Source organism: Polyergus mexicanus, unplaced genomic scaffold (genome assembly GCF_030449975.1).
Source record: "Polyergus mexicanus isolate NDT 795.1 unplaced genomic scaffold, iyPolMexi1.0 SCAF_25, whole genome shotgun sequence".
In the NCBI taxonomy this organism is placed as follows: domain Eukaryota; kingdom Metazoa; phylum Arthropoda; class Insecta; order Hymenoptera; family Formicidae; genus Polyergus; species Polyergus mexicanus.
The window spans coordinates 3,928,464-3,945,919 of NW_027223345.1; the positions used below are offsets into that span (position 1 = coordinate 3,928,464).

Consider the following 17,456-nt stretch of genomic DNA (forward strand, 5'->3'; position numbering starts at 1 on the left):
TACTAGAAAAGATAAATATATAAATATTAAACATGTAATGTTATATTTAATGATATACAATAATCAGATATTATTAAAAAGTTATCTAATAACTAAATGAAGAAATTACTGTTAAATCTTATATTAAATATGATATTCAATCTGTTTAATATTTATAAAAACTGAAGAATGATTGTAATCAATCTATTTGATCAATAGATCTTTTTTTTTTAATATTTCCTGTTCATACAATCGAAATAATTTTTTGGATGCAGAAATCGGAAAAAGTTTCGTTTTATAAGATATTGTAACAATAAAAATTGTTTCTACCACTCGGAAGTATTCGAGGTTTAAGCAATATTAATAATAATGTATTTAAGAATAGGCACACAAGATTGATTAATCATTAGAGCGTTAATATATGAATGTCTCTCTAAAAATTAAAACTTTTATTATTATATATATAATAAATCAGAAGTATATACTCTCCAAGTGTATACATATAATTTTTTGTAAATTTTAAAATTGATATATTATATCACATGTCAAATAGTTAAATGATAATTATATAGATAATTATAAAAGTCACAAAAGAGATTTCAAGTAGAATACGCGCACACCATACTGTTTATTTTTCTTTTGATGCATAGATATTAAAATATTTGATGTTCGAGAAATACAAATTCGAAAATACAGATTTCAAGAAAAATATAAACGTCGATTAGATATTGATTTTGTACACATAAATAACAGTTACTACTCTTTTTCTCTTGGATATATAAAGTGACAATTTAGATTAAATCAACGAAGATCGTTTAAAAGAGAAGTTGACAACAATGTAACACGACACGTACACGATTCTTAGCGCAACCATGGTGCAACAGGACGCGAACTTTTGACCCGTTCCTGCTTCACGCGGTCGTCAATAAAATACCATATCTAATCTCTACTTTGTACCGCTTTGTCATTCATGAATGTAAAACGTACTGTCACAAAACTCGGTTCCATCTAGGAGAGATAGAAATAAGAGTTAAAAGATACATTATTCGATCGTATGATATTCTGTATTGTGCAATTAAAATATATAATATTGTATGTAATAATATATTGCAAGAAATATTTAACGCGTCACAATTCTAAAGTTACTTTATGATACTACAAAATTCGTATATTAGTGCTATAAACTTTTTATATACGTCGCTTTTTCCTTTATTTAATCTACCGCTGCAATAATAATACCGCAGAATAATCTTGTACAACTCCAGTAAATTATTATCTTTTCTCTTTAACGAAAAAGAATTCTTTATTAGCATTCTCTCTAAGAGAGCTTCCGTCAATATTTTTAAAAAGCAAAAATATTGAGTGTATTTAATTTAGCAAAAGCTGTATTAAATGTAGATTTGAAATAAAAATTAATCAATGGTTAAAACAATAATACGTAGCACAGTAAAAGATTAATATTTATATGAATTTTATTTGTATTTCACTGTATTCTGCTCTTTTTTTATCTGCTTAGAAACAAATAAAGATATATGTATGTCTTTGTTATGATCTTTGTTATTATATTAGCATTTTTTTGCTTTCTGTTTCTATTTAAAAGATTTAGATTTATTATTTTAAATGAGTTTATGTATATAATTACATGAATAATATTGAATATATAATTTTTATTGCAAAATTTGCTCGCGTTTCGAATTTCATTTTCGTATTGCAGAGATACACGCTGTTATTAAAGATCATTTTAAATTTCATTTAAAAATCATTTTAAATATTTACAAATACAGAACGTCCTCTCTAAGGAAAATTTTATTCGATGGCCGTTTCGAAATTTTTTTGAGCGTTACGGACTGATTCCAAGCCGGCCGTTGGGTAAAATTTTCCTCGAAGAGAAGAGATTTTACATCGTTTTGGAACTTAAAATCTTAGAGACTCTACATCTAACGACAAATTTAGTGCATCGACTACGTGTAATATTGAATTTCGAAATCATTTCTCGCTCGATATACGTTTCTCTGATTTTTCTGTAAATTTCTAGCGAGATTGCGCGCTTTGTAAAAACGCGCTTTTGGAGGATTTGAAGTTTGGCACGAGCTGATAACCGCGACGCGAGAGAGTGGCAAAGGGAGCGAGAGAAAGAGCGGCAGCACGTGTGATGATGGGGGAGTGGGGGAAAGCGTCGTGGGAGAAGGGAGGGGATAGCTGATACATGAGTATGGAGTACGGCGCACTGTCTGACTTCAGTCTACGTCCGACTGTCGCGCGCGTTTCGTCGCGAGATCGGAATCTTGCCGTGGGATATCGAAACTAGAACGTAAGAGACGATCGGGAACGGCGGCGATATATATGTACGTGACACAAGCGGCCGATGCGAATCGCGGTCTTATCTTTATCAAACGGACATCTTGCAAGAATGTGAGAAATTAGATTAGATTGTGGCAAGAATTGACGTTTCTCCTCGTCGGATTTAAGAAGGTACGAGATCGATGCGAAGGCCGTCTAGCATGAAAATCGCAAACGAACATAGAGAATAATCTCGAGGAGCAGGCGCGATCGATGAAAATTCATATCGCGAGAAAACAACGCGAGGTGATCGACGAGAAAGCGATATATCAGAAAGAGAGCGCGCGAATAAACGGACAGCGAAGGATAAACGCGAGGCGCGAATATAGGCGCGAGTTGATAACATCGAGATAATAGCTTCGTGCCCCGATTTGTTCGACATTCCTGCTGAAGGAATCCGATGACAAGCGGCACACAATTCTGCCCGAGAGGCTAATATGCCATTAATTAGCCGGCGAAGCACGGGAATGTTTATGAAAGAGCGAGAGAGGGAACATAGAGAGTGCGTGAAACTAGTAGTAGACAAGTACTGGACAACTTGCGGCGGCAACTTCACGCTCTTGCGACAAGTGCGAGTTATTACGGCGCGGCCGCCTCTTGTACCTCGCGCGGTGATAATAACGTACACGATTGTCATTCGTGTCTAACGTAAAAGACATTTACCTGCGTATACTCATCCAAGTATACCGTTCGCCAACTCACCAACTTCTGAAAATAGAAAGAAGAAAGAACGAGGTGAAGTACACGCTTTTTCTTTTCTCAATCGACACCCCCGCCAACTGTTATATCTCTCTCTCTCTCTCTCTCTCGTCGTCGTTTATTATTTCCTTTCCTGTGCATCGAAGACTCACGAAGCAAACGACGAGAGGCATCTCGATAATTATACGAACAGCGCGACAAGATAGTCCGCTCTTGTTTCTCCCGACGGGAAAGATTGTATCGGAAAATCGAATCGGCGCGCGTGCGCGTGTGTGTATGCATGGGTGGTGCGTGCGCTCGCGTGCGAGAGAGCTTGTGTCGGTGAGAGCGGGTCAGTGAACGATTGCGCGCCGCCGCCGTCGCGGGAGCAACGAGAGAAGGAAGGAAGGGTATCTCTCTCTCTCTCTCTCTCTCTCTCTCTCTCTCTCTCTCTTTCTCTTTCTCTTTCTCCCTTTCCCTCTCTCGACTCCGACGTACGTATATGCGAGGAGAGACGCGCGCGTGCGCCCCGTCCCGTGTGTACTCTGCGCCCTACGCGCGCGCGCGCGCGCGCACACACGTACGTGTGTACACACCCATACGCTGGACGTCGCGTATGCGCGCGAGCGCGCAGTATATAGAGCCTCACAGGTGCGCGAGTATGCGCGGACACGCGCGCGCGCGATAGAGACGACAGCGCGCAGCCGAAGAGGAGCAGCGGCATAAGAAGGAGGAGGAGGAGGAGGAGGAGGAGGAGGAGGTGAAGGCAGTGGTGGAGGTAGAGGAAAAAGAAGAGAAGAAGCCAGTGACACCGGGAGGGTCGGTTGTTCCTGGTGTGTAAAGCGGCCACACCGGTGGGGGGGGGGGATACACCTATATATCTGTGTGTAGGGGCGCGCGCGAGGAACCGCGTGTGTCGAGGAGATCCGCGAATATAAGCGAAGACGGTGCGCGCGCGAGAGGTTCTCCTTCCCTCTCGCTCTCTCGCTTTCTCTCTGTCTTTGTCTCTCTTTTGCGAACAGGGGAAAGAAAAAAAAAAAGGAAAAAAAACAAAAGTTCGGGCGAAAAGAAATGCGGGTTCGTTGACTGCGCGCCGCCGTCGCGCGATGGCCGCATGCTCGTGCCCGATGCTGCTGGTGTATAGTGTGCGCGTGACAGGAGCGACGACGACGACGACGACGATCAGGGCGCGACCGGCGGTGTTCGTGACGACGACGACGACGACGACGACAAGAGGAGATGCCGGCTGCTGCGCGCTGGTCGCACGACGATAGTCAAGTCTAGAAGCAGCGAATCTCGTATCTGTCACTCGGGGTATTCAACGGCTCGCGTCACCCCCCCACGATATCGGCGACTGCGGAGCGACTGAGGGGAGCAACGGCCACCCCCGTAAATCCGTTCGACGAGATTTACGAGGTACGTCTCTCTAAATTTCGTAATTAATATCGTTGGACGTATCCCGGGTGTCAAGCTGGCAAGAACGACGAAAAAAAAAAGAAAAGAGAAAAAAAAGAAAAAATGGGTCAGTCGTTTTTTCCCCCGCGAAACGAACGGACGACTAACAACATCCGTGCCGGCCAAATGATTCTTTGAAGAGACGATCGTTTTCAGGGAAATAAAATTTATATAAAAAAGAATAGCCGAGCGTGTAGACGAAGAATATATATCGTGAGAGAAATAATTGAAAATTGGATTCATATTTTTTTTTTCGGTTTCCGCCGACACAGTAGATATATTTATTGCAAGTAAAAATTATAATAGGATACCAATAGTTTGATATTGTTGTCGAGGAATACGCGATACTTTATGTTAAATATTCGTGCATTTTTTACGATTAGCTAAATATAATATTCATGAGGAATAGATTAGGAATAATTTCATCAATTAGCTAACCAATCACAAGGTTTTTTTCTCTTTTTTTTTCTGCCTCCGCTTCTTCTTCTTCTTCTTCTGTCCTCTTTTGCTCTTCCTCTCCTTCTCCTTCTCTCTCTCTCTCTCTCTCTCTCTCTCTCTTTCGCTTTCCAAAAATAAAGATATTTAAAATTTATTATTCCAATGAATATTTTATATTAAGCCAGACTTTGAGATTTTATAGGAAATTTAATTCTGAACAAAAAATTCCCCATAAACATGGGTGGAAGAAATGCTTTCTCGAGAAGCTATCGATCGAAAAACCTCTTGAAAAATCGTGATTATTTCACACATTCTTCCGAATATCATGGAAAATGTGCGTCTTTTGACAAAAAAAGTACCGAGACAAAAGTTGTAGAAAATTAAATTCCCTTTCAAATGCGATCAACGTGATCGTTGTACGTTCCATGGATTTTGATATATAACCAGTTTCAAACGTAGAAAAAGTGCTCTCCTTACTTATTGTTTGATCGATTAAAATTGAATCAGGTAGAAATCCGTAAAGCGACTAGATCGTTCATTACTCGATGCCGAAAGTGTATTGGAGCTAGGGGGGTGGGTGGGGGGGGAGAGGGGGTAGGACATTTCGAGAACAATTAGTTTTTTCACGTCTCTATTCATTTTCTCCTATTACGTGCTATTTTAGTGTAAAAAAATTTATTTTATTTTCATAAAAGAAAAAGATCTCTATTTTTATCGTTTTTTTTTTTTTTCGAGAAATTTATTAAGTCTCATTTTCTTTTTATTTCATTTCCTTTTCACCTTTCGCTCTTCCTTTGCATCGGTGGTTTTTGAGCGATAACTTCTCAATTTTTCAACCCACGTTTATAGGAAATTTTTTGTTTAGAATTAAATTTCCTATAAGATCTCAAAGTCTGGCTGGGACGTTCCGGGCCATCCTGTATATAGTATCTTTTTATTTCCCCCCCTCCCCCTCTCTCTCTCTCTCTCTCTCTCTCTCTTTCATTGTTTCAAAAAATTTATTAAATTATTAAAATTATATTTTACTGGGTACTTGTGCTAAAAATACACACGTCTATTAGAAATGTCACATATGAGTGTTTTAATATATATTATGTAATATCATTAACATAATAAAGCATGAAAGTATCATAAAGAAAGATCATACTTATAATGAATATTTAATATTTCCTGAAATTCTAAACTCTTGTTGCAATATTTCCATCATCTCCGACTGCTGAAAAGAGCTTCTTGTAACAAGAATTTATCGCCTATGCCTGTGACAAACGAATTGCAACTTGGAGAAATAAATGTCCTCGCTTGCCTATGTCAAGCGAGTTAACTTATACCAGTGATGCAGCTCTCGCATCTCTCTCTCTCTCTCTCTCTCTCTCTCTCGTACCGTTAATATCTCTAGGATTATCATTTCCTTGCGGTGCAATGTAAAATCTATTACGCGACATTCAACGAGGCGGTCAAGGCTACGTTCGCTATTTCCATAATACACCGACCTTCATCGTCATCACGAAAACATTAGAATTAAGTCATCGTGACAATAAGTTGAAAAACGATTAATGTAAGTCGCGCGGTTACGTAATATTTTTTTTTCCTCTCTCTCTCTCTCTTGCGTCGAAGAGGATCGGTCCTGAATTCTTAACTTTGAATTTGCATCACTTCACGAATATCCCGAGTAACGTATCGTGACCTTTTGCCATTCGGTCCCTCCCCCGACCGATTGACAAGCACGTATATTTCGCAATAATGATCGTCGTCGACGTAAGTTTCGAGTTACCGGAGAACAATTAGACTTAGGGGCCGACTTTAGCGTCGAAAGGAACAAATTGACTTTGGAACGATTCCAATAGCGCGAGTCGTACATTCTAATCGGCCGGATTGGAACGAGTTTATATATGCGATTGTTCTCACGTTCTTCGCGCTCAAGTCCAAGGAAATTGTATAACAGCGTCTTGGGTAAAAGTTTACACGATCGAGCGACAACTTTTAAAATCCTTCCGATCGTGAAATAGTAGGTAGATGATTGAGATAACGCGCGGCTTCGTACCAAAATTAAAAGGATAATGATCAACGTGTTGCGCATGTTATTATTATTGTGAAAAAATATTATTAATTGGACGAATATATCGCGAGGATATTTATTTTATGAATAAAACAATGCAATCCAGTGGATAATACATTATACGTTCAATTCTATTGATCTTGTTACGATATATCATCGCAATTGCACTGGGCGCGATGCTTACAGCGCTGCTATGCGGTCACTTAGGTAACATTTTTTTTTTTCGGGTGGGGGACAAAAAAGTCACTAGAAAGTCAAAATGGTTCATATAGTCACTTTTTTTTTCTCGAGCTGACACGGAAATTTGTAGAGCATAAGAGAGTTCTATTCATACTTTGGCTTTGCTTCTCATCCGATAACAATTGTTACTTGCTTACATATTTAATAAAATGCACTATTCATTTAATTATTATATTTTATATTTTTTTTATTAACTCGTTATATGTTAGGCTATCCAAACATAGATTTTTCTTTGCTCAAATAGTCTTAATTACTGGGAAAATTTGATGCACAGTGTCATTTATTTTTGGTTGCTACTTTAATATAAAATTTACTTTTTGTCACTTTTTCTGTCAAAAAGTAGTCGCACACTATTTCATTTTTTTTTTTTTTAGACTTTTTTCCGATGACTGGATGTTTTTTGTTATACGTTAGAATTATCTTTGAAATATTTTAAAGGAATCTTAAAAGAGATTTAATTCTTATAGAATAATAATAAAATAAATATTTTTTTACGTGATACTCATATTATTGTTTGTCGAATAATTAAATAAAATAAAAGTGTTATACTTGTATATCGTAGACGTTTGTAGTTAATCGTGATTTATATTGACAGAGAAAATGTTGTCGAATGTAAGATTTTTCATCAAGAGTGCAATGGAATCGAAATATATTTTAATTATTGTGCCCGGAAACAATAAAAATAAAAAAAAGAAGCTTTATTTGAATATTTCATTAGGGCTTGATCCGAATACGCTTTCGAATTTAATTGTTTTAGAATAGAATTGAACATTAATTTATATATAAACATTTAAAATATATTGTAAAGAATAAATCTTTATTTGCGTTGTCTTGATGGAAATGACATTCATTATTTAAATGTATAAAGGAATATTCAGAGATATTATAACACGCATTTTCATCCAATTTATTTTTAACACTGTTTCTATTTGTAAAAGGTGTTTTAAATAACATTGAATTATTCATGATAAAATTTGCATAAGCATCTTTTCTTTAGTTTAGTGAATATTTAAATTCAGATTAAATTAAAAACAAATTATAGCGGAACGAAACTATCAGTTATTTACAGAATAATTCTTTTTTAAATCATTTTATTAACAAAGGAGAGAGAGAGAGAGAGAGTGAGAGGATATTTTAACATTTTTAAACTGAAAGAGAAAATCGTACATAAGTAAATTTTTTGAACAATGAATATTACAAAGCGAGCCTTGTAATATGAGAATTTAATAACGCTGATGAATAAATTATAATTGTAATGATTATACATATAACAATTACACAAATACGTAAGATTATCCGTATAGATAAGATAAATATAATGTAACCATTTAATTTTGTGTTGCAGAAAAAAGCGTCCATTTATCACTTCGATCGCACGAAAGGAAGAAAAATGACGAATTGAAATATTTCTTGATTTGTGTGCGAAACTTCGCGATCCATATCCTATCGCGTGTATTCGTTCGAGCACTCGTTCTTTCAAAAAGTTGGACATCGAGAAACTGTCGCATTGCCCCTTTAATGTATCCGTGGGATCCAACGCGCCATGTGACACATTGTACAAACGGGCTTAAAGTTTTGATCTCCAAAGACCGAGCGGTCCTGTCGGAGACATCTCGAGAGCTTTCTCGATTCCATCGGGAGAAGGATCCCTCTCAAGAAGGGACTGTCACAATTCACAGAGACGATTACGCGAACGTTCACTGTGCCCAGGATCCCGCAATCCTCGAAAACTCCTCGATCAAACTCAGTCATCGCGTTCAGATCGATTGAGCGCTGGAAGAGACATGACGAGGAATCGCACACCTCGTAGCCCTCGTAGACGTTAAGATCGAGATGCGATAACCAGCACACAATCAAGATTCGATCACGATCGCTGAATCATCCACCATTTCAGAGTCTGGGATTCCGTTCGATATCTGCGATTCTTTCCCGACAAGAGAGACTTCGCGATCGCTCCGTTCACGTTCGTGTGAGACCAATCGTTATCGGCAAGGGGTTTCGGTAAATCCCTCTATTGTTATTATATACGCGATATACACGAGTCGAGTGCGCGTTCGTGCCAGTAACAGGCTCGTTTTCATCGTCGATGAACGTGATTCGGTGCCGAGAAAGTGAAGCTCTAATTAACTCGCGTGTGGCGACCACGTTGTCTACGTGCCACATTGTCTAGGAGGCGGATCGCCCATTTAGGAGATCGAATCGAAGAGGCGGCAAGCTGTTAATCGGCAGCCACCGCGGTGGACATGATTATTTCAAAGGATCTCTTCCTCCTTGGCGACCAGGATTATCTGCGCCTTCCCGTTAACGAGAAGCGCCAGCAACGGGCAATGGGCCGGCCGATCATCAATGCTCCCAGGTAAGAAGAACCAGCCAGAGAGGACTCTTACCTATATTCTTATTTCCATTTTTATTTCACACACGAAAGGCTAAAAATAGAAATGAAATGAGTTCCGGTCATGTTTTTTAATTCTTGAGTAGAAATTTTCGAAATGTTTATCGAAATTAAAAATTTGATATTTTTCTTTTTAAAATTTAAGAAAACGTCAGAAGAAAATTCTATCTAGAAATATTGAGTATGATTCATTTTCTGTGTGAAATAAAATTGTATTATTATTAATTTTCCTCATTTTAATGACGGAAACTGGCATATCCTTGAAAATTCTCATCTTTATATTTCAATCGAAGAATAAAAAGAAAAAAACGCATAAAATGGCATCTCTTCTGCAATTAACAGTCTCGATACGCACTGGGAAGGAAGATTTATCGTTGAGTGTATACGAGATAATCCGTGTACGTACTTTGAGCGCACTTTTATTGGAAATGGCTATTGATGGATTTTCTATTAGGCGATTTCTTTCGTCGCGCATAGAATCGGCAAGTAGAAGCGTTCAAACATGTCGAGATGCATTAAAAAAAGGCGATACGTTTGCACACGGTGTGTCGTGATCGGGATATTTATGCCGCAACTAATCGATTCGCCGCGCTATTATGAGCTTTATAATTTTTACAAGAAAAGTATGTTGGAGGTACGCTCCTCGTTTCCTTCTTCCATCGATGATTTTAATGTTGTTACTCACGTATTACCGATAACAGCGAGCCTTTTATATTGGATGATTGCATAAGTTCGTGCCCGATTTTCATAGATGACATTAAGTTGCTGCATGGCGGAGTTCTATTGTTTTCGTGTGGTAATTGTTGCTTACACCGAATAGCTGACGTTGTCTTATGTCAATTTAGCGTCAGACATTGTTGAGATAAGTCCATTTGTGCATAAGAGAAATCGTTAAAAATGGAGAACGAAAGGTGCATTTGCGGCATGTAATGCTACATGAATTTCGGAAAGGCGTGAGTGTTGGGATTGCACAAAAAAATATTCAAAGCGTTTATTTCGACCGCGCTCCTGCTCTCCGAACAGTTAAAAAGTGATTTGGCAGATTTCGAAATGGTGATTTCAACATGGAGGATCAACCCCGCTCTGGGCGGCCTTCTGGCATCGATGATGACATTGTGCATGCCTTAGTGGAAAGAAACCCAAGGATTACAACTGAGGATATTGCTGAGAGGCTCAACATCGATAATTCAACCGCTTTCCGCCATTTAAAAAAGCTTGGATACATTTCCAAGCTTGATACGTGGGTGCCGCATCTCCTGACTGAAAGGAACAAGCTGCGGGAAAACTGCAGGAGTCGCAATGGGAAATTCTGCAGCACCCGCCATATTCTCCAGATATTGCGCCTTCAGATTTTTATCTGTTCCGGTCTTTGCAGAATAGTTTAAATGGCAAGAATCTCAATTGCGAGGAAGCTGTCGAAAACCACCTTAGAAACTTTTTTCAAGAAAAACCAAGTTCTTTCTTCAAAAATGGAATCGACAAGCTTATAGATGGTTGGAAAACCATTGTAGAAAAGAATGGAGACTATATAATTGATTGATAAAAGTGTTATCTCTAAAATATAATCTGAATATTGAAGTTTATATTTAAATCGGGCACAAACTTATGCAATCACCCAATATATCGCGGCTATGCTACTTGGAGGATCGATGATACGCGCCCGTTTATAAATAATACGTAGAATTTTTATCAAACCCAATAAAATCTGATCATCGATCAATGGATCTTAACGCAAGTTACGCGCGAGATAATACGCCCGCGTTATCTGAAAGATATATTATTGTCCGTTCCATTTTATAGCGATATTTTTATATCGTCGTGAAACACGTGCGAGATACAATACATTACGTTCGCATATGTAAATATCGCGAAACGTGCGACGACAAAGCGCTTAATTCTTTTTCATATTTAACTTTTGCATTCGTCAATTATTCAGTAATCGCGAGATGAAAGATTGGGAAGAGACGAGCTACCATATAATTATCATAATGATACTTAATTATTCATATATTTGAAAGATACAAAATGATTAATTATAATTACACCTAATTACGTGCAATATTTACATGCGTGTGCGTGTGCGCGAAAAGAAATGGCTTCTTAATTTGTTTTGTCTCCCGACGACGTAAATGTTGGATGACATCGCGAAATGTGGATTTCGAAGCAGGTTTCCTTTCTCTCTCTCTCTCTCTCTTTTACCCATACAGAGAAAGAGAGAATACGCGGCGCTGTTTGCCTCGTGTCGGCGAAAATTATATCGCGGAGCGAAAATAGGGAAGACGATTCCCTTGCGCGACGCGCGCGAGCTCCGCGTCGCGCTCTTATTAACTTGTAACCTAGAAACGTTCGCGATCGAAAGAAAAATCGGTAGTTTCTCCCGCGGAGAAAAATCGAGTCTTCCCCGCCTGGGGATGAGATTGTTCCAGTTTTCCCCATGCGCGTGACCCCCACTGTTAGGGATTCTCGCGCGCGCCTCTCTCGCGATACCGTTCCCCATGTGTCGATTTCTTATTTTACATTGCGCCAATTTTCTAATCGCAAATATATTGAAAATGATCAAAGGTACTCGACATTCCTAGATTCGCATTCGAATAATACTTAATAACTTTACACAATAGCTAGATATATTATATTAGATATGTCTATTCGCGAAATAGGAAGGCTGTGAAGAACAAAGATAAAGTGAAGAGATATTGGAGAAACGAGGATAAGAGGAACACAATGATTCGAAGAGGGATAATAATATTAACAGCCGATTTGTGAACGGGACCTATTAATATAATCAAGATCTCCTATGTGCTATTTTCGTACGAAATAAATCCGGCTAAAAGATTATATAAAAGTTTGTTAGAAAAATATGTGTGAAATATGAAAAAATTTTTTAAATTTTAACACCGACAGTGTAGATGCTTTTTTTTCTTTTTTTTTTTCTTTTTTTTCCGCGAAGTAATAGACATCTTGCGTGTCACGCGTGAGCAAGAAATTCACGTAGTTACTTTTCGAAATCTATGCGTTTCGCTGCAGCAGGCGTAGCATTGCCATAAAAATCTTTAGCGATAAGTGGATTTCTCTCTCGCGATGTCACTTTTATACAATATCGTATTCAAAATACGATCTTTCTTTTTATTCGTCGAGATAATTGTCAATTTGCTCTGTTTGAAAAGAGGAAGAATTTTTCTGTCTAAACGTCTTTCATTTTTAATATTCTATTAATTATTTAAGTGAGATCAAAATATAATTTAATGAATTACTAATTTAATTAATAATATATTATATATATATATATATATCATATATTATTTAGAAGAGAGAATGATGCTAAGTATTTTATATATATTGAGGATGATTTTACATAAGGATAATTAGATACGATAAAATTTTGTGAACTTTGAAAATAAAAATTTAGAATGACTACATATTTATATACATATTTTTAATATATATATAAGATATAAGGTTATGTATAAAAGCCAAGATTTTAAGACAATGACGCTTTTTAATACAGAACTTGAAATTATTCGATGGATATAATTTTTTTTATTTTGATAAAATTATAAAAAAAAAAAAATAAAAAAAATTTGATATATCTATATTCAACAGACCTAATCACGTTTCTAACGTGCGTCACGCACGATATTAATTTGTACTTATTCTATAGTTGCGATGTCCTCGACTTGCAACGTGCGGATATCGATTTCAACGACCTCGATCATTAAATTGTATTGAAGAGAGAGAGAGAGAGAGAGAGAGAGAGAGAGAGAGAGAGAGAGAGAGAGCTAGAAAGCAAGCGATATAAATATCCTTTGTATCGTACACGTAAACTTTTATGATGTTCTGCATGTTATTTTCGAAGAATTGATTTCTACTTAAATGCTATATTTAAATTGTCGAATTAAAAAGTATATAAGCCATTTTTCTGATTATATTTAAAAGAATTATTTTTTATATGGTATTTTTTTCTTCTTTTGTTTATTCGGAAAATTGCGATTTGCGATTATCGTCGATAATTTAAGCTAGCTAATTAGTATCTCTTATCTTTAACATAAAAACGTTATAAGACATGAAAATACAATAATTATTTTTTTATACATATATATACAGGGTGTCCCATTTTAAAGGACCCACTCAAATATCTCAGAAACACTGCGTTAAATCGAAAAATGTTTCAAACAAAAGTTGTGTGGCTTCAAGGGGGCCGTAAGACGGTGACAATGATTTGGCCTTGGAAAATCATTTGAAGGTCATGTGATGGTCAACTTTAAAATCTTAAATAGAAACCCCCATTTTTTATTTAATATTCTTGTAGCTGACATCGAGAGCTTTCCAAAACGCTAGAATAAAGTATTTTTTCATTAAGTACTTTTTGAGTTATTTTATATTTTAATCTGACATATTTTGATATAAAAAATTAAATATCTCGTAAAATATTTAGTTTTTGATAATCTTACCGTAATACTTCTATGTACAGAATAATGAGACAAATCAATTAGTATAAAAAAAAAATTGTTTTTAAGAAAATTATTTACAATGTATTTTTTTAAACAATTATTTGTTTTTTTTTTTTTGGCACTAATTAATTTGTCTTATTATTCTGTACATAGAGGTATTACGGTAAAATGATCGAAAACTGAATATTTTACGAAATATTTTATTTTTTATTGTATATCAAAATATGTCAGATTAAAATATAAAATAACTCAAAAGGTACTTAATGAGAAAATACTTTATTGTAGCGTTTTGGAAAGCTCTCGATGTCACCTACAAGAATACTAAATAAAAAATGGGGGTTTTCATTTAAGATTTTAAAGTTGACCTTCACATGATCTTCAAATGATTTTCCAAGGTCAAATCATTGTCACCATCTTATGGCCCCCTTGAAGCCACACAACTTTTGTTTGAAACATTTTTCTCTTCCGGGCTTGGTTTTTGAGATATTCGACTGGATGGATTAAAATGGTCCACCCAGTATATATAATATATATATATATTATTTCTTTTCACATAGTATACTCTTTATTGGACTAATCTTTTATAAATTGATATCTTTAATCGATATCCTTAAATTATAAGATATTTTGCTCTATTAAAAAGTTTTTATTTTCTTCGAGTAAAGCTTGCAAGTGCACAAGCAATTTACAAACTGTCATAAGTCGGCTACTAGAAAACGCAATCTCTTGACGCACTAAGTAGACGAGTTTACTCCTGCGTAAAGAATAACGAGAGTATTTTGTTTAAGCGCAAAAGTGGAACGAAAAAGAGGGAAAAGGAAGGAAAACGCGATATCTCACTGTCATCGCGTATAGCGATGAGATGAAATCGAGGACGGTGGCGGACCATGCTATTAAACAGATTGAATATTACCCTATATTCGGGTAAATGCGCAATGAATAGTCTAGAAAAATGCACTATTCGCCATCGCGGACTATGTGTCCTTGAATAAAATCTATCAGCTTCGCGCGTAATTTGCACGGAATGATGACGCATACATACGCGTGATTCTTTCATAATAATATACATATCGGAGACAGGTTGCGATTTTTATCAATTGACTCGAAAAATAATTCGAAGAGAGAGGAAAGTACCTTTTTTCCTTTTTTTTTTTTTGTGAGTAAAATGAGACATATTTCACGCTCATATTTTTTCATCATAAATTTTATCTTTAAACTATCCTTATTTGACATCTTCATTAAAAAAATTGCGCCGCCGGAAATCGAATTAGCGACGTTGAATTATATACATCTACGATTAATTCACGATCCGCGATAACTGTGTAGAATATTTCGACTATTATTTGTCGTGTTTGCAGATATTACTTAGAACAGAAAAGCATGACGTTCGAGCGACTGATAAATCGTGAAGATATAAAAAATGAAGTATCAGTAAAATATTTTTAAAATATGCTTACAATCAAAATATAATAAATACTTTATATTAAAAATAAAGTATCGTGAGTATTTTCACTTCTTATCAAAATATCAATCTGCAATATTTATATCAATTTACAATATTTCAATTAGTATTAAGGGAGAAACTAGTATAAGAATTTTTTTTTTTTTTTTTTTTTTTTTTTTTTTTTTTTGTAAATAATTGTTTCTCTTTTCAAATCACGTGACAATTAATGTCACATAGTGCATAATTTGAACTACTTTTTGTGAAATTTTCGTTAAAAAGTATTAATATTTATGGCTACAATAATCAATAGTGTGGTCTCAAAAAAAAAAAAAAAAAAAAAAAAAGGGGGGGGGCGTAGCGAGGCAACGAAGCTCTAAAAAAAAATATATATATATTTTTCTTAAAATATGAGACAATAGCTTCTAGTTGCACGTATGGAATTTTCGATTTTTTTTTTGTGATGTTAAAAAACTGATCAATATGTCACTTTGATCTTGGAACTTTTTTCCCTCAAAAGAGTCCACTATTTTGTAACAAATCATTTTTTTTTTTTTTTTTTTAAATCCATACGTGCAACTGAAGCTATTGTCTTATATTTTAAGAAAATATTTGTTTTTTTTTCTTCTTCTTCTTCAGAGCTTCCGTTGAAGAAAAACAATCGTTTACCAGAAGAAAGATCCTTAAAATAGCCGCCGTCGGTTTCCCCCCTTAACTTTTTACTGGTAAAGATACGATCGGTATTCGTGTACCGAAATCAATATATTTCGTATCGAGAGTACCGTAACTTACAATAATATAATAAATCTCCCCTTCCCCTACTCCCCTACTCATTTCGTCGCCCACGATTTCAATCTTAGCGCGCGAATCTTTCACACGCTCGCTCGACACGAAAAGTACCGCGTCGCGTTGCGTTGCGTCGCGTTGCGTCGCGTCGCGTCGCGTCGCGTTGCGTCGCGTCGCGTTGCGTTGCGTTGCGTTGCGTTGCGTTGCATTGCGTTGCGTCGCGTCTCGTCTCGTCTCGTCTCGTCTCGTCTCGTCGCGCAAACACGAAGGACGAATCTGCGAGGCGAACGCATGAACTACGAGGAATGCGAATGGCTTGATCAAGCCCGTTTAAAACGAAGCGCTCCCCTCTCGTCGCGAGCCGACGTCGCTGACCTGCCTCACGCGAGTCGTTCTACTGTGTCTCGCGTTCTGGGTATACTCGTTCTTCCGTAGAAAGACAGCGGGTGAATATATAAGGCATTACCCTTCCTCTAAATTGGCCGGGCTTTACAAGGAGAAAAGAGAGAGAGAGAAAGAGAGAGAGAGAAAGAGAGAGAGAGAGAGAGGGGGGGGGGGGAGAAGCGTGGTATCAAGGCCGATTTTCGAACGGTGAATAAGAAGGCAAATCTGGGTATATTAGACAATTAAGAATACAATGGCATTAAGATTTATTTTCTGAATAATCGATTTCAATATTAAACAATTTTGCGTTCTGAGTATAATATTGATTTCAACCAAATTTTTAAAGAAATAAATCTTGTGTCTTTTCTCACGATTGATCATGTTGAATTTTTAGAAAATTGTTAAAACATTATCGCGAGCCTTTTCGCAATTGACATTGCATTTATTATACTTTACATAAATGTATATGCGTGAAATCTTATATAAATCAATGTTGAAATATTCTTCAATGAGTTCATTTATTGTCCATAGGAAGAAATTTTTATTGAATTGTTTCGTCTCGCACATACACACGAATAACTTTCTATTTACATTAGTAATTCTTTAATATTATATATACAGGGTGTCCCATTTTTAAGGACCCACTCAAATATTTCAGAAACACTGCGTTAAATCGAGAAATGTTTCAAACAAAAGTTGCGTGGCTTCAAGGGGGCCGTAAGATGGTGACGACGATTTGATCGTGGAAAATCATTTGAAGATCATGTGAGGGTCAACTTTAAAATCTTAAATAGAAACCCTTATTTTTTTTTTAGTATT

The 17,456-nt window shown here is 36.4% G+C and overlaps 1 protein-coding gene across 1 annotated transcript in view; it reads left to right on the forward strand.

The window, feature by feature from the left end:
* The first annotated feature begins 3,840 nt into the window (after positions 1 to 3,840).
* Positions 3,841 to 17,456, forward strand: part of E23 (Early gene at 23) — a 128,499-nt gene continuing 114,883 nt past the window's right edge. Inside the window, exons 1-2 of the mRNA XM_070313691.1 lie at positions 3,841 to 4,413; positions 8,532 to 9,542. Of these exons, the coding sequence (XP_070169792.1) occupies positions 9,430 to 9,542 (113 nt within the window). The 5' untranslated portion in view covers positions 3,841 to 4,413; positions 8,532 to 9,429. The remainder of the gene's footprint in view (positions 4,414 to 8,531; positions 9,543 to 17,456) is intronic.